Source organism: Neolamprologus multifasciatus, chromosome 18, assembly GCF_963576455.1.
Source record: "Neolamprologus multifasciatus chromosome 18, fNeoMul1.2, whole genome shotgun sequence".
NCBI lineage: Eukaryota > Metazoa > Chordata > Actinopteri > Cichliformes > Cichlidae > Neolamprologus > Neolamprologus multifasciatus.
Window position 1 is genome coordinate 35,877,230 of NC_140456.1, and position 18,572 is coordinate 35,895,801.

General features: G+C 42.5%; 1 protein-coding gene across 6 annotated transcripts in view; it reads right to left on the reverse strand.

Annotated features, from left to right (window-relative positions):
* Positions 1-18,213, reverse strand: part of LOC146498557 (protein NLRC3-like) — a 75,177-nt gene extending 56,964 nt beyond the window's left edge. For 2 of the 6 annotated variants that reach the window (XM_085139985.1, XM_085139984.1), the window contains exons 1-6: positions 14,505-14,961; positions 13,722-13,800; positions 11,684-11,885; positions 9,729-11,529; positions 8,130-8,300; positions 7,723-7,896 (exon numbers count right to left, since the gene is read on the reverse strand). In XM_085139985.1, coding sequence (XP_084996111.1) covers positions 7,723-7,896; positions 8,130-8,300; positions 9,729-11,529; positions 11,684-11,885; positions 13,722-13,800; positions 14,505-14,623 — 2,546 coding nt within the window. In that variant the 5' untranslated portion in view covers positions 14,624-14,961. Of the gene's footprint in view, positions 1-7,722; positions 7,897-8,129; positions 8,301-9,728; positions 11,530-11,683; positions 11,886-13,721; positions 13,801-14,504; positions 14,962-17,036 lie in introns of those variants that run through there. The other 4 variants (XM_085139980.1, XM_085139982.1, XM_085139981.1 and 1 more) reach the window with 4 other exon arrangements.
* Between the last annotated feature and the right edge of the window lie 359 nt (positions 18,214-18,572).

Below are 18,572 nucleotides of genomic sequence, written 5' to 3' on the forward strand. Positions count from 1 at the left end.
AAAGTATTTAGTCAGCCACCGATTGTGCAAGTTCCCCCACTTAAAATGATGACAGAGGTCAGTAATTTGCACCAGAGGTACACTTCAACTGTGAGAGACAGAATGTGAAAAAAAATCCATGAATTCACATGGTAGGATTTTTAAAGAATTTATTCGTAAATCAGGGTGGAAAATAAGTATTTGGTCAATAACAAAAATACAACTCAATACTTTGTAACATAACCTTTGTTGGCAATAACAGAGGTCAAACGTTTACTATAGGTCTTTACCAGGTTTGCACACACAGTAGCTGGTATTTTGGCCCATTCCTCCATGCAGATCTTCTCAAGAGCAGTGATGTTTTGGGGCTGTCGCCGAGCAACACGGACTTTCAACTCCCGCCACAGATTTTCTATGGGGTTGAGGTCTGGAGACTGGCTAGGCCACTCCAGGACTTTCAAATGCTTCTTACGGAGCCACTCCTTTGTTGCCCGGGCGGTGTGTTTTGGATCATTGTCATGTTGGAAGACCCAGCCTCGTTTCATCTTCAAAGTTCTCACTGATGGAAGGAGGTTTTGGCTCAAAATCTCACGATACTTGGCCCCATTCATTCTGTCCTTAACACGGATCAGTCGTCCTGTCCCCATGGCAGAAAAACAGCCCCATAGCATGATGTTTCCACCCCCATGCTTCACAGTAGGTATGGTGTTCTTGGGATGCAACTCAGTATTCTTCTTCCTCCAAACACGACGAGTTGAGTTTATACCAAAAAGTTCTACTTTGGTTTCATCTGACCACATGACATTCTCCCAATCCTCTGCTGTATCATCCATGTGCTCTCTGGCAAACTTCAGACGGGCCTGGACATGCACTGGCTTCAGCAGCGGAACACGTCTGGCACTGCGGGATTTGATTCCCTGCCGTTGTAGTGTGTTACTGATGGTGACCTTTGTTACTTTGGTCCCAGCTCTCTGCAGGTCATTCACCAGGTCCCCCCGTGTGGTTCTGGGATCTTTGCTCACCGTTCTCATGATCATTTTGACCCCACGGGATGAGATCTTGCGTGGAGCCCCAGATCGAGGGAGATTATCAGTGGTCTTGTATGTCTTCCATTTTCTGATGATTGCTCCCACAGTTGATTTTTTTCACACCAAGCTGCTTGCCTATTGTAGATTCACTCTTCCCAGTCTGGTGCAGGTCTACAATTCTTTTCCTGGTGTCCTTCGAAAGCTCTTTGGTCTTGGCCATGGCGGAGTTTGGAGTCTGACTGGTTGAGGCTGTGGACAGGTGTCTTTTATACAGATGATGAGGTCAAACAGGTGCCATTCATACAGGTAACGAGTGGGGGACAGAAAAGCTTCTTACAGAAGACGTTACAGGTCTGTGAGAGCCAGGGATTTTCCTTGTTTGAGGTGACCAAATACTTATTTTCCACCCTGATTTACGAATAAATTCTTTAAAAATCCTACCATGTGAATTCATGGATTTTTTTTTCACATTCTGTCTCTCACAGTTGAAGTGTACCTCTGGTGCAAATTACTGACCTCTGTCATCATTTTAAGTGGGGGAACTTGCACAATCGGTGGCTGACTAAATACTTTTTTGCCCCACTGTATACAGAATAAAAAAAATTAAAAAAATAAGAATGGGATACAGTATAAATATAAATAGAGTAAGAAGATAAAAAATGAATAAGAATAAAATCAATAAATATTAGGTAAAACCTAAATTAATAATAGAGTAACAGGATAGAATAAATAAGCATAAAATAAATAAACGTTAAGTAAAAGCTAAATTAAAAAGGTGGTCTTGAGCCTGTTCTTAAAAACATGTACGTTCTCTGCAGCCCTGAGCTCCTCCGGCAGGCTGTTCCACAGACGAGGACCATACCACTGAAAAGCTGCCTCTCCGTGAGTATGTGTCCTGACTTTAGGGACAATCAAAAGGCCAGTACCAGAGGACCTCAGGGTCCGCGAGGGTTCATATGGTAAAAACAGATCTGAGAGATAAGAAGGCCCAAGACCATTAAGACATTTAAAAACCAATAAAAGAACTTTAAAATGGATCCTGAAACACACGGGGAGCCAGTGCAGCGATTCTAAAACCGGTGTAATGTGGGCCCGCCCTCTGGTCTTCGTCAGCACACGAGCTGCAGAGTTTTGTAAAAGTTGTAAAGGTGAAATATTATTTTTGGGGAGACCAGAGAGCAGGGCAGTAATCAATGCGACTGGTAATAAAAGCATCAGCATCTCCGTGTTGGCCCGAGAGAGAATAGGGCGGACTCAGGCTATATTCTTTAGATGATAAAATCCAATTTTGGTTACATGTTTAATATGTGGGATAAAACCAAGCTCAAGGTCAAAAATAACACCCAGGTTTTTCACTTGTAGTGAAGGACGTAGTGAAAATGCCTGTAATTTAGACAAGAGTTTCTCTCTCTGAGCCTCAGGACAGACGATTAAAACTTCAGTTTTGTCCTGGTTAAGCTGTAGAAAGTTTTCTGCCATCCAAGATATTATATCTAAAGTACAGTTAAAAAGGGCATCCATTGGTCTGGTGTCATCAGGAGACACGGAGATGTACAGCTGAGTGTCATCAGCGTAACTGTGGACGTTCACTCCATGCCTACTGATGACACCGCCAAGAGGGAGCATATACAAATTAAAAAGTACAGGGCCTAAAACCAACCCTTGAGGAACACCAGATGTCATTCTATGGATCTTAGAGGAGCATGTATCCATACTCACCATAAAAGTTCTGTCTGAGAGACAGGAAGTGAACCAGTTGTGTACAGCACCAGAGAGGCCCACCATGTGTTTCAGTCTGTTTAAAAGAATAGCGTGGTCTACTGTATCAAAGGCTGCGCTTAGATCCAGCAGCACCAGGACTGAGAGCTTTTGGGAGTCCCAGTTACATCTAAGATCATTTAAAACCTTTAGGAGAGCAGTCTCTGTGCTGTGGTTCACCCTAAATCCAGACTGGAATATCTCCAGGATCTGTCTATCATCCAAAAAGTCATTAATCTGAGTAAAAACAAGTTTTTCTAAAATTTTACTTAAAAATGGTGAGTTGGATACAGGTCTGTATTAAAGTCATTACAATCTAAATTGCTCTTCTTCAGAAGAGGCCTCACCACCGCCGTTTTAAAGGCAGCAGGGAAGACACCCAACTGAAGAGAGCAATTCATCATGTATGAAAGCTCAGCTTCAAAAAAATCTACCATGACTGGTTGCAGGGTGAGGGGAAAGAGAAGAGATGAGCTCAGAGAGACACAAAAGTTAACGACAGTCGTGACATATAAAAGCATCAGGAGTGAAAAGAGGGGAGTGGAGAAGAAAGCAGAGCATCATCAACAGCCTGAGCCTATAGCAGCATCACTAAGGGATGGTTCAGGGTCACCTGATCCAGCTCGAACTATAAGCTTTATCAAAAAGGAAAGTTTGAAGCTGATCTTCAAAGTAGAGAGTGTGTGTCTCCTGAACTCAAACTGGGAGCTGCTTCCACACCAAGTCCAACATAGCCAGGCTGAGTCGTTAGATTAGTCCAAAGTAAAGTCAGAAAGTCATTATTTGTGTCACATTTTAGTGGAAATGTACAACAACTGTCCAAAAGTTATTTCTAAATCTGATATTAAACAGTTTAAATGGTGAAAAAAGCTCTAAAGAAAACAGAGTCAATAAAAGCCTCTTTAGAGGGTCACCAGTTTAAAACTCAGACATTTAAACTGGTGATTCTCCTTCTCTGCTCCATTTCCTCTCTAGACTTCCTGTTCCTAGGAGGGATTTGATTGGCTGAACGTCCTTTTAGCCTTTCTTTAGTTCTTTGGGTGCTAATCAAAGAGGTAAACACACGAGTCATGTGACGTGACATAAGTAGCGCTCTGATTGGTTGGGACTGACAGACTATGGTGCTGTTTGCAAGCTTAGCTTTGCAGAGGCAAGGAAATCTCTTAGATAGGGATGAGACGCTCCACAGTGACGTTTCCACACTTTGGAGCTTCTGAAGTGCAGATGTTTGGAAATGATGCTCCAACACGTGGTTCAAACACTCAGATCACGTGACCTCAGCTGCCACAGGTGGCATACCTGCGGCTTCCATGTTAGCATGTTAGCTTCAACAGGTGGTCAGTGTGAGAGCAGAAGATGATATCAGTGACATCCAAACAAGGAAGGAAGAGACTGTTGAAGGCAGCGAGCTGTGACTGCTGTGAACAGTGTTCTCACACTATTTTCTCCCTGTGTCAACATACATGAGGCTGTTTCAGCTGCAACACACCACAAACACCTTTATACAACTAAATATACTGAGAGCACACTGCTGTGGTTGCTGTGGTAACCATTCATATATCCAGCTGTTTGTGGCCGAGTCTGCTTCCTCATCCTTGGGAAAAACCCTCAAAGTTTGATGTGTTTTTGACTTGAAGCTTTTTGTGATTTGGTTTTATTTGTTGTTCTACACACTGTGAAACAAAGCTAGAAGCCCCTGTGGTACAGTGGGGGACTCAAACCCAGGACCCAACCTGCTCCAACAACAGTCAGAAGGATTTTATTAAGTCTCATTTTCTGTTCATTAGGAAAACATCAATAATGAAGAGCACATGTTTATAGAGGCACATTCAGACCAATGACAACAGTCCATTCACACTGACCTCCACCTTTTTAAATGTGAGTAAACACATCATGGTTCTGGTGCTGATGTGGTATCTGGGACAGGTGATGATTTTGAACTCAGTCTGAGGTTTGATTACATTGAACCTGCACTGCTTTCTCCTGTTTATGACACATTTATACCCAAAGTCTCAGCTGGATAACAAAGAATGAGGAAAAACACATTTGTTGAGAGAATTGTTAACAAATGTGGTGAGAGTGTTGTAATAGTTACAGACAGAACTATGATTTATTTATTTAAACGCATTCCAGGACGTTTTTTACTCACGTTATGTCGCTTCCACGATGTTATTTTTCTCTCCTACAACATACGTTACAATTACATTAGCATGACCATTTATCCAAATTAGGCGATGACGTCATTTAGCGACTTCCAGCAACTTTTAGGACAGCCAATAGCAATTTTCCTTACTGAGGAGTTGGCAACACTGCTAGGAGCAGTGGGTGGATGGCAGCATCATCATGAAGGATCAGTGTGAGAATAAATCATCATCCACAAAGAAAACCAGTCTGAGTGTCTGACGCTCTTGTCAGAAAGACGCAGTCGCAGCTTGTGGGTGCAGTTAGCCGGTTTGCTAGTTAGCTGGGAGCTAACTCACTCGAACATTTGATGCTAAACTGTCTAAACTGTGTGAGCAGCATTCATTGCTGCTCTCTGTTACTCTCCAGCCTCTCTTTAACTTAGTCCTCTCAGTTTTTTTCCTCCTTACAAACTAGAAAACCTTCTTTTTCAGCTTCTCCTCCACACCCGAGCTGTGGCTAAGGTGCTAACAGCACGCAGGCTCGGTGTGTCCAAATTTATGGGCTGCATCCTCCTGAGGACACATTTGTAGACCGATAACGTCACAGCGATGCACCAAAGGCTGTTCAAATTCGTGGACTCCTCCGAATGCAGCCGACAAATGCGTCCTCCTTTTCCCCGAATTTGAAGGATGTGTCGGGTGTGTCCTTCGTGGCCCACCATATCCCAGAATTCATATTGCGGCCCAGCCAAACTCCAGTTTCTGGTAATGGCGACCGCTACTAAGATTTAAAATTACTCTTACTAATCTTCCGGGGTCACAAAACTTTTAACATATTTTCAGGCGAGAATGTGAGTGTGTAAACTTCAAATATCTGCTCGGTTTATCAAGATATCGCATATTTGCAAAAGTGCTTCGACGTTTTCGGAGACGTCTGTTACCCACCAGCTCGATAGCTAGCCGAGAGCTTCAGGGTTACTGAAAGCGCCGAGAACAGCACAACTCCCTGCACATCATTTTCAGATCACCGCGGACTTTTGCTAATCAGGTTAAAAGTAATATATAAGTCACTTAGACAACCTAAAAATGCTATTGTTTGGCTTTTTTCAGTGTTCGTTTATTTGTTCGTGAGTAAATCGGTTTGGCTGAGATTAAAGTTATTAGATTAGATAAGATAAAATAAAACTTTATTTATGCCCCGGGTGGGTTCCTCCTTGGTTTTTACACAACTGAATAAACGTCAAACAAAAAACTGATTAAACAGAAGTGTGAGATGGTCAACAATTTACGCCAGAGTCCTGTTATATTTTAGATAGCAAGGAGCAGACGGCAGAGTTTATTAAACTCCACCGAGACAACGGTGACACCAATCAGAAGGCTAGACCGTCCAATTCCATGGCCGTTTACTTCCGGCCTACCTGACCTTCTGAGGACCCAGCCCACGGAGACCGCGAAGGCCGGGTCCTCAGGAGGATGCAACCCATGAATTTGGACACGACCACAGTCTTTCTCACTCAACAGTTACACTCGTCACCCAGACTAACAACACTCCACATGTTCACCACTAGGAGGCGCTAAAAGACCACATACAGTGAGATTATCAGTAAATGTCTGCTGTGTCTGACAGTGACTTGAGTTTTTACTAACTGGCTACATGAGCAGGATTAGCTGCAGTTCCATCTTTGTAAAAGAGACTCAGCATTAGAACCAAACAGAAACATTTCTACTTTTTCTGCAGCACCAGCTGAATGTATGGAGCCTAAACTCCAGTGACAATGAGACATATACAGTGTGACTGCTGTGACTTTACAGCTGGGCCTCATTCACTGACATTAGTCAGATATGACTGAATCTATATCACACTTAAAGATTTCTGTAAATGAAAGAATCAGTGAAAATGAGGCACTTCAGTTGATTTTAAACACAAACTCTGAACATAACCTGATCCAGACAAGGTTATTGGTTCAGCATCAGTAACCATGGTGATGTAGTCAGGTAAACACAGAGCTAGACAGAGACAGACAATTTATGCTCACAATCACACATCTCCAGTTAACCTTGCATGCATGTTCTTGGACTGTGGGAGGAAGAGTACCTGAAGACAACCCACATAGACCACACTATCACCCCTATTTACAGAATTATAATCTAATTAGATGATAAAGTAATAAATTATTTGGTATTTTAATGAAAATACATTTTAGCAATAGTTTATAAGTCAACAATTATAGTTTAAAAAAAAGTGACAAATCAAACAGTCAATAAAATCTTCTACAGCTGAAACTGATGTAGACAATGTCGGGGGAGGAAGTAAAAGTAAAAACCAGAGACGATAACTACCAAAATAAAACAGGAAGTGAATAACATTCAAGCTCACTTTAAGCTCAACAGTCAAATTCTGTTTTGTATTAATCTATTGTTTTGAATTTCTGTTTACATTTTATGTTTAAGTGAGGCAATGAGTCATATCACTATGACCAAATATAGATTTCATCTTTTCAGTCAGAAATAATCAATTGATCATATTTTTATTACTAAATTTTTCTGAAAATAAATTTTCTGATATCTGAACAAACAGCTCTGTAAAAACCTTCAGAATACAGGAATCAAACTAGAAGGTTTGGTGGATGAAGCACTGCTAAAATAAAGAATTTGGACTCAGAGGAGCAGATGGGACATTTCATTGCAAATGAATGACAGAAAGTGAACAAATATCACTAAAAACCCCAGACGCTAATTTCTACATTCAGACTTTTTTAAAATCAATTGACTGTTTCTGCAATAATAGAAATCAGGTTTAACATGATCATCAGTGGAACATTTTAAATCCTGACCTGAGAGTTTCCATTTTACAGCGTGGACTCTTCACTCCAGCAGACAGAAACTTCACTCCTGAATCCTGCAGGTCAGAGTTACTCAGGTCCAGCTGTCTCAGACTAGAGGACTGGGAGCTGAGAGCTGAGGACAGCGCTTCATAGCCTCTCTCTGAGAGCTTACAGTGACTCAGTCTGAAAAATGACAGATAAACATTAAACAAACACTGTTATTAAATTGCAATGAGGGTGCACAAAAGAGTTTTTAGATTTTGCAATAAATCCTGTTTTTTTACTAAGAGTCAACACTAAGAGATGACACTAACATCAAACTATTACAGAAGTTTAACTGACTTTTTTCCCATTTAGTGGCTTCTTATTGGTTAATTCTGTCAACTGATGAAAAGCACAACATAACTTGATCTCACCTCAGAGTATTCAGTTTACAGTGTGGACTTCTCAGTCCTGCAGAAAGAAACTCCACTGCTGGATCCTGGATGTTGTTACTTAAGTCCAGCTCTCTCAATGTAGAAGACTGGGAGCTGAGAACTGAGGACAGAGCTTCACAGCCTCTGTCTGAGAGATCAGGGACACTCAGCCTAAAAAACAAAAACAAAATAAAGACATAATCTGAAAAATTGTCATTTGATACCAAACTGTTTATGATTAATTTAAATCACTTCTTGTGTTGAACCTTTGAAAGAAAGACAAATGCCAGTGTGCATTACTATTTATGGCTAAAAAACGTTTTAGTTTAAAAATGTTCCCTGTGTAAATATAAAGACCTGGAACTTGCTCATTAAATGCTAAACAAAAACAAGTGATGACTCATTCTGTGAACAGGTGATAGGCAAGACTGTAAGCATGTAGCAATGAGAGGGAAGGCTGGCTCATATCCTGCTGAGTGAGGGTTAGTTACTCTAGGAAAAGGTCAAGATATGATTGAGAGATTCTGGGAGACTGAACCAGTGAAATTTTCATGGAAATTATTTCAATTAAAGCAGATATAGTGATTAGTCCTTCCATCAGTCGTCCACAAAGCAGTGAGATAAAGTCTCAAGTCTCATTCTGCACAGTGTAAATGTCAGTGTCCTCCGGGTCCTCACTGATCATTGCATTCTGTCACAAATTGTCATGGTTCACAGACTGTGTACAGTCGGAAATCAAAGTGCACGACATAGGAGAGATTGAAAAACAATCAAGCATGCAGATCTAACAACAGGAAACCAGAAGAAACACGAGGAATATAATTGATTCAGCAGCTGCAGATCCTTGGAACTGTACTGGTGAGGCAGATTGTAACATATAGAAGTGAACTCATCTTCAGCTGAGCAGTGCACTGATGCAGAGCAATAAGACCAGAGGAGGAATGAGGGAGTTGATCAGCTATGGGTCCATCACAGTCTTTGAATGTCTTCAGTCAGTACAGAATCATGCTGCGAGGCTTTTAACCAGCACATGAAATAGACTGGACATTACTCCAGTTTAATCTCTTCACACTGGTAACCAGTTCATTTTAGGCGTTATTTAAAGATTTAGTCCTTACTTTTAGTCCCAGTCTATATTTCTGACTTTCTACAATCCTACAGCTCTTCTCACATCTGAGATCTTCCAGTCAAAGGCTTTTACTGGTCCCACTAACTCATTTATTCAGACTCTAGTATTCAGAGTGGCCTTTAACTAGTTTTAGGCTGTATGATGTTCAGTGTTTGCTGTTTAATGTTTTTATCTTCTGTGTTTTTTATTGCCTGTTTCTATTGTAAAGCACTTTGTGGTTTTTGACCTGTGAAAGCTGCTGTATAAATAAATTTTACTTACAGGATGATTCTGGACATGACTTTGATAAAAGCTGACACCCAGATATGTTTAAGACACTCTGACATTTACTGCTGCTATCAAACATTAACTATAATATACTGTATTTAGTGCTGATGATCATGTAAAAAAATATGTTTAAGTTTTTAAGGGTCCATCACACATTACACTGTTTATGTTATAAATAAAAGCCTGATCACATGTTTACTCACAGAGCTTTGTTGGAGGCTTTGACCACTGGCAGCAGCCTCAGAAGAGCCTCCTCTGAAGCAGAGTATTTCTGCAGGTCAAACACATCCAGATCTTTTTCTGATGACAGTAAGATGAAGACCAGAGCTGACCACTGAGCAGGAGACGGTTCAATGTAGAAGAGACGTCCTGATCTCAGGGACTGTTGGATCTCCTCCACTAGAGAACGATCATTCAGTTCATTCAGACAGTGGAACAGATTGATGCTTTTCTCTGCAGACAGATTCTCACTGAGCTTCTCCTTGATGTATTGAACTGTTTCCTGATTGGTCTGTGAGCTACTTCCTGTCTTTGTCAGCAGACCTCGTAGGAGAGTCTGATTGGTCTGCAGTAAAAGACCCAGGAGGAAGCGGAGGAACAAGTCCAGGTGTCCATTTGGACTCTGCAAGGCCTTCTTCACAGCAGTCTGGTGAAGTGATTGGAGTTTTAGTTTGTTAAATAATTTAGATTTCTTGGAGGTTGATAGTTGTTCTTCCAGCAGATTGAGTCCAGAGTTGATGAAGGTCAGATGGACATGAAGAGCAGCCAGAAACTCCTGAACACTCAGATGGATGAAGCAGAACACCTTGTCCTGGTACAGTCCTCTCTCCTCTTTAAAGATCTGTGTGAACACTCCTGAGTACACTGAGGCTGCTCTGATATCGATGCCACACTCTGTCAGGTCTGATTCATAGAAGATCAGGTTTCCTTTCTGCAGCTGATCAAAAGCCAGTTTTCCCAGAGACTCCATCATCTTCCTGCTCTCTGGACTCCAGTGTGGATCTGTCTCAGCTCCTCCATCATACTTGACCTTCTTCACTTTGACCTGAACCACCAGGAAGTGGATGTACATCTCAGTCAGGGTCTTGGGCAGCTCTCCTCCCTCTCTGGTTTCCAGCACATCCTCCAGAACTGTAGCAGTGATCCAGCAGAAGACTGGGATGTGGCACATGATGTGGAGGCTTCGTGATGTCTTGATGTGGGAGATGATCCTGCTGGCCTGCTCCTCATCTCTGAATCTCTTCATGAAGTACTCCTCCTTCTGTGGGTCAGTGAACCCTCTGACCTCTGTCACCATGCCAACACAGTCAGGAGGGATCTGATTGGCTGCTGCAGGTCGTGTGGTTATCCAGAGGCGAGCAGAGGGAAGCAGTTTCCCCCTGATGAGGTTTATCAGCAGCACATCCACTGAGGTGGACTTTCTAGGGTCAGTTAGGATTGTAGTTTTGTGGAAGTCCAGAGGAAGTCGACACTCATCCAGACCATCAAAGATGAACACAACCTGGAAGTCTTCAAAGCTGCAGATTCCTGCTTCTTTGGTTTCAGTAAAGAAGTGATGAACAAGTCCCACCAAGCTGAACTTTTCCTCTTTCAGCACATTCAGCTCTCTGAAAGTGAATGGAAACATGAACTGGATGTCCTGGTTGGCTTTGTCTTCAGCCCAGTCCAGGGTGTATTTCTGTGTTAAGACTGTTTTCCCAATGCCAGCCACTCCCTTTGTCAGCACTGTTCTGATTGGTTCATCTCTTCCAGGTGGGAGTTTAAAGAAGTCTTCTTGTCTGATTGTTGTTTCTGGTCTGTCTGGTTTCCTGGATGCTGTTTCAATCTGTCTGACCTCATGTTCATCATTGACCTCTGCAGTCCCTCCCTCTGTGATGTAGAGCTCTGTGTAGATCTGATTCAGAAGGGTTGGGTTTCCTGCTTTAGCGATGCCCTCAAACACACACTGGAACTTCTTCTTCAGAGCAGATTTAAGGTTACGATGACAAACTGCAGCTGGAAGTTCTGAATAATAATAATAAAAATACAACTTCAACAAATATATTTTACAAAACGCTGATGACATTTTCTGACCCACTGAGAAATGACTTAACACACTGGTGTCATGAGTGTCTCATTTATCTAACAGCTTAAAACCTTAAGTAAGAAATCCTCTTACGTCTCTGCAGACGGTCAGCCAGCTCCTCCTGCTTCATTCTCCTCAGGAAGTCCACTGCGATCTTCACAAATGCCTCTCTGCTGCTCCTCTGCTCATCATCCTCCCTCTGAAACTCCAAGCACTGGGGCTTATTTGGATTCAGAGCCTTCTGGATCTTCTTCAGCTCGTTCTTCACAAAAGTGATGATGTTGTCCTCCAGCAGCTGGAACAGAATACTTTATGAATGAACCACCACTCTGAACTTCAGTCTACACAACATCCACTTCTTTACGATCAAGGGGCATATCATCCACGATCTCTTCACCAATTATAAGTTTGACTTTATCTGATTAACTGAGACATTCTCCACAACTCCACGGTCCCAAAACGTTGATTCTGTTCATATGAATGCAGCGATTTCAGTGGGAGAAACATTTCACTGGTGTTCAGAGCTGAACTATCAACAGGTTGATGATCGAAGCCAGAAACTTGAAGATGTTATAGGTGACAGAGTTGATCATACAGACAACTGGTCTTAAAGGTTCACTCTGTTTACGCATACAGATCAGTATTTAAGGTTTGACTCTCATCATCCACTGGAGCACAAACTGGGCGTCATCAGGACGCTACAACACAGAACAAACGCCATCCCCACAGACACAGCAGCCAGGGAAGCAGAAGAACATCACATCAAGAAGGTCCTGAGGAAATGTGAACCAGCTGACCAAACACATCCTGCTGCAGGATGTTAACATAGCAACATACTGATGATCCCACTCACTGTGAACAACACATTTGGACCTGATTTGTTGCTCTGGTTTACACGTGAACTTTGACTGCTGTCACCAACTTGAGAGGCTCTACAGAAAAACTGGGACTTGTCCACAAACAGATGTATAAAAATCATAAAGTACATTACAAGGACAGCATTGCCCAATCAACTCTAATTACTATGGCCATGTTATCTCTTCTAATTAAGGTACAGACACTCAAACTAGCTGCTTTCAGTGAGAAGTCAAATGTCTGAATATGAGCTGGAAGCTGCTGAGAGTCCTCCCTCCTTCCCATGGGGTTTACTTTCTCTACTACTTTCACTATAAACACGCCCCTTTCATGCACCTGCAGAGGGCCACCAGCAGATGGAGCTGTCTTAAACAAATCCACTTGGATAGTTAGCTGTAGATGATTTTCTCAGTATGATTGTAGGATTTTGAGTTACTCTTTAGATTTATTTAAACTCTTATATTGTGCACAAGTGTTGAACGACCCATAATTTCTCTGTACTTTTCATAAGAGCAGCCAGACTTTCAGCTAGTTTTTCTTTTGCTCTGCAGGCTTTATGAAGGTGTGTCAAAGTTGTTCTTTGGACATTGGCTGCTTTTTAAATCATTTTCAGTCCTCGTACAGGAACATTCTTCAAGCTAAATCCAAGTATATTAGACCAGAGTAAACTTGATAGATATGCGTGTGTGTGTAACTCTTAGAGCTGTTTGGCTGCTTTTTATGGGGGCTGGGTCTTTGGAAAGTGAGCAAACAACAGTTTTAGTAACACACCCTGAACTGCACACTTTAACAAACAACATGAGATTTTAACTGTAATGTAAAAATCCTGTGATTCACTGTTATTAAGCACAAACACATCTATGGCCCCGTTTCTATTAGTAGCTGCTCAGATCGACTGGAGCCATTGGTTTCCATTACAGTTGAGGACCACCTAATGTGGTCGTCTCAATACAGCAGAGTGTCGACTCACATCATTAGTAAGTGCTAATGCTCCTAATTTCCATCATATTTGTCATTTATTTCTCAAAGTTATTGAAGAAACAGTTATTCAGCTTCATTCCCACTGATCTCGACTACAAACTGTTTCACTTTGGTTTTTGTTTAAAGCCTCGATGTTTAAAACGTTTCCCTGTGATCACATTTGCACCGTCTGATTTCAAAGTTTGTTTCTTTTGGTCATTTAGTCCACAGAGTCCTTGGTGTTCTGAAAGGGACCTATAAATAAATGTATTCTTATTAATATTAATAATAAAGTAGTTGTTGTACATGTACAGACCATAAACATGGAGTCCAGCTGTGTTTGATGCTGCTGGGCAGACTGACCACTGGGAACCTCTGAGCTCTGCTGGTCCACTCTGTGGAGGAACCATGGACACACACACACACACATGAAGCCACTTTCATTATTAAAATGTGAATTTAGCCTCTAAAAGCTGTGTTCAGTCAGTGTTGCTGCTTCCTGTGTCTAACCTCACATATGTGCTTCTGAAAGAACCGTTAAAAATTCCCGTAAACACTTTTAAACCTGTGAAAAAACCTTTTTAGAACAGTTTAAGCTGTTATATGTTGAACTCTTGGCTGACATCATATTGAATGCTGTGGACTCAGAATATGATGTCACTCAAGTTTACATGTGTGTGAAGGCAGACGAGTCAGTACTTTGGTAATACAGTGTAAAGTTGAATTTATTGATTGATTTCCATGAACACCACTGTGGCTCAGTGTTGTCCTGATGGAGTCTCATTAACAGCAGCCAGTATGATCCAGGCTTTAGCTGCTGGGTCTCTGTGTGACCTCTCAGACTGTTTAACAGATCAGACACAAAGAGAATCAGAGCAGCTCTGTTCTTTAAAGACAAACATGAACCCACTCAGGTCACACTTTCCCCACAGATATGAGCATCACTGTCCTCAAACAGCAAATGACCAAGTCTAACATTTGGATCTTTTCTCTTTCATTGTTTTCTTTTTAATGAATCTTTGTAACAATCTGAGGATGTTTCAGGTCATATTTATCCAGGAAACACAAACATGTAAAGGAGTCATCACAGCTCTCTGACCTCGTTGGTCCAGGTTCAGCACTGAAGTCTGGATTTCGACCTTTGGACCAGTCACTCCTCACAGACGGACAGCTGGACCCTGCAGACTCTGCTCTGTCCTCCTCTTCCTCCATCATCATCTTCAGTCAGTCTGAGAGGTAAACCACAAACACTCAGTGAGTTCACATTAACAGGAGTAACTGAGTTACAGTCGCTGACCTCTGACCTGTCATGTAACCTAGAAACCAGGTCAATATGTCTGTAGGTTCAGTCATCCAGGTCATGTGATCTAAGGAGCTTAGAAAGAAAATAGAGACTTCTTTAAGTTTCTGGAAGACGTTTCATCCGAGAAGCTTCTTCAGTTTTAAAACCAAACGGTGGAGAGTCCCAGATATTTAAACCTGAGACGGAAAGAAAGCATGTCGCTGACCCACCATTGATCATGTGATGAGACACATGATCAATGGTGGGTCAACAATATAACAACAATATAAACACTTATTTCAAGAATGAAACTGCGAGTCTGATCACCAGGAGCACAAACATCTGGAGCACAGACATGTGGAGCACAAACATGTGGAGCACAGACATGTGGAGCACAAACATGTGGAGCACACACATGTGGAGCACAAACATCTGGAGCACAGACATCTGGAGCACACACATGTGGAGCACAGACATGTGGAGCACAAACATGTGGAGCACAGACATGTGGAGCACAGACATCTGGAGCACAGACATGTGGAGCACAGACATGTGGAGCACAGACATGTGGAGCACAGACATGTGGAGCACAAACATGTGGAGCACAAACATCTGGAGCACAGACATCTGGAGCACACACATGTGGAGCACACACATGTGGAGCACAAACATGTGGAGCACAGACATGTGGAGCACAGACATCTGGAGCACAGACATGTGGAGCACAGACATGTGGAGCACAGACATGTGGAGCACAGACATGTGGAGCACAAACATGTGGAGCACAAACATGTGGAGCACAAACATCTGGAGCACAAACATGTGGAGCACAAACATCTGGAGCACAAACATCTGGAGCACAGACATGTGGAGCACACACATGTGGAGCACAAACATGTGGAGCACAGACATGTGGAGCACAGACATGTGGAGCACAGACATGTGGAGCACAGACATGTGGAGCACAAACATGTGGAGCACAGACATGTGGAGCACAAACATGTGGAGCACAGACATCTGGAGCACACACATGTGGAGCACAAACATCTGGACCACACACATGTGGAGCACAAACATGTGGAGCACAGACATGTGGAGCACAGACATGTGGAGCACAAACATGTGGAGCACAGACATCTGGAGCACAGACATGTGGAGCACAAACATGTGGAGCACAGACATCTGGAGCACAGACATCTGGAGCACAGACATGTGGAGCACACACATGTGGAGCACAAACATGTGGAGCACAAACATGTGGAGCACAAACATGTGGAGCACAGACATCTGGAGCACAGACATGTGGAGCACAAACATGTGGAGCACAGACATCTGGAGCACAAACATCTGGAGCACAAACATGTGGAGCACAAACATGTGGAGCACAAACATGTGGAGCACAGACATGTGGAGCACAGACATGTGGAGCACAGACATGTGGAGCACAAACATCTGGAGCACAAACATGTGGAGCACAAACATCTGGAGCACAAACATGTGGAGCACAAACATCTGGAGCACAAACATGTGGAGCACAAACATGTGGAGCACAAACATCTGGAGCACAAACATGTGGAGCACAAACATCTGGAGCACAAACATGTGGAGCACAAACATGTGGAGCACAAACATGTGGAGCACAGACATCTGGAGCACAGACATGTGGAGCACACACATGTGGAGCACAGACATGTGGAGCACAAACATGTGGAGCACAAACATGTGGAGCACAGACATCTGGAGCACAGACATGTGGAGCACAAACATGTGGAGCACAGACATCTGGAGCACAAACATCTGGAGCACAAACATGTGGAGCACAAACATGTGGAGCACAAACATGTGGAGCACAAACATCTGGAGCACAGACATCTGGAGCACAGACATCTGGAGCACAAACATCTGGAGCAGCATGTTGATGCTGTTGGTTGAGATCCTGAAGACTGAAGTCCAGGCAGCTCCAGCAATGATCCACTGATGTGTTTTTATTCCACGTATGAATGTTGTTATTGACAGAGATGAAGTTACTCAAAAAAGTCATTATTACACATATTACACAGAACACTTTAATTAAAAGTAATGGAGTATGTTACTTCATTACTCCTCATAACAGTACTTTCATGTTACTGTGTAAAATGAGCTGAAACACTGTCTCATAATCACCATCATCTAAAGCTGAGGTACAGCCCCACACACCAACACAGATCCTGATGAGGTCACGTGATCTTTCTCTGAGTGTTTATGAACACAAATCAAAGATGAAACAGCACAAAGACACTTCAAAGTGATTCTACTGTAGAAACATGAACAGGTAGAAACCTGCAGCCTGACTGCTCATCACTTTGTTACCTGTTCAGGTTCAGCAGCAGCAGCTCACTTTATCACGGTGCTGGTCTGGGGTCAGTGTTTACTCAGCTTTAACGTCACTCTGGGTTCTTGGCTAGCTTAGCGTTAGCTTAGCTTTAGCTTAGCGTTAACATGCTGTCAGGTGTCTAGTGTGGTGTGTAAATATTAATCACAGTGACAGTAAAGGAGGTAAAGGGCTGACGTCATCACGTACGCTGCGTCCTCTGTGGGCTCTGAGTGAACTCACAAAGTACAAACTACAAGTACACAAACACGAACGTAGCTCAGAGTGGCGGACACACTCGGCCTCGTTGGTCCAGCTGTGAGTCCGTTACCGTGAACTATGGAGCGGCAGATTTGTGCTGGACTAAGCTGCACACAGCTGATGTTAGCCAGGAAAACATTACACACTGACTTTAATGGAGAGACCGGAAATACAAACACACACAGTTTGTTGTGTGAAGAAATCGAACATGAGCTGAACAAACAGTAAAGTTCCTAAAGACAAACTGTTAAAGGAGGAAACAAAGCAAACTTACAGTTTCTTCACACACCAACAACAAGCTCCACTCCACACCTGGACACTAAACACGGAACACAGGTGAGCTGCTTCCTGGAAGGAGGCGGGGCTCCACCTGAAACTCAGCACAGGTGGGAGGGGCTCAGCTCTGTGTGTGCTGATGTGTTAACTTTAAAAATATGCCGTCTGACTGCTCAGACTGAGTCAGAGTAAAGTTCACATGCTGACGTGTGGAGACATGAAACCTTGTTGTAGCTGCAGGTGTGAACACACTGATCCCAGATCAGCTCTGCTGTATTTGTAACATGAACATTTCTGCTGCAAAGCTTCAAATGTTCAGCATGTTTCTCTGTTTCCAGTCTATAGATCCAGTCACACTTTCTACCTTCACCTGTGCAGGAAAGACTGAGAGCAGAGCTGAAACCAACCGTCCAATCAGTGAGCAGCATCAACACCTGAGCTTCATTCAGACTCTGTTATTGAAGATGTTGTTGGTACAAAGTTCATCTGCTGCTCACATGAATCCATGAAAGATTTATTTCACTGAATGTTTCTTCAAAGCTCATTTCAACCTGTTGAAGTCATGAATGAAAGTGCAGACTGAGAGTGGATCACATGATGTTTAAGGTGTGTCATGTGACATGTTCTGTATTGTCACACATGTCTCGATTGTCCCTGATATCATAGCTGCTCAAACACTGATGATTATATTCAGGGCTGGACTGGGACAAAAAATCGGCCCAGGCAGTTTGACTACCCATATGGAAAAGATATTTATAAATCTTATAAAGTTTGTATCTGTCTCGTGTAAAACTTGTATGAAAAGCATACAAGAGTGAAAACAGATTTAAGATCCCTTGAAAAATTATATAATGAAACTTGTATGTTTTGGATACTTACTAAAACAATATATGAAAGTAATGAGAAAGTGGCCACTTTCACGAGTAAATCATATAAGGCTTACGTGATTTACTCATTTCTTTTCCATATGGGTAGAGACCGGCCCACCAGGTATTACA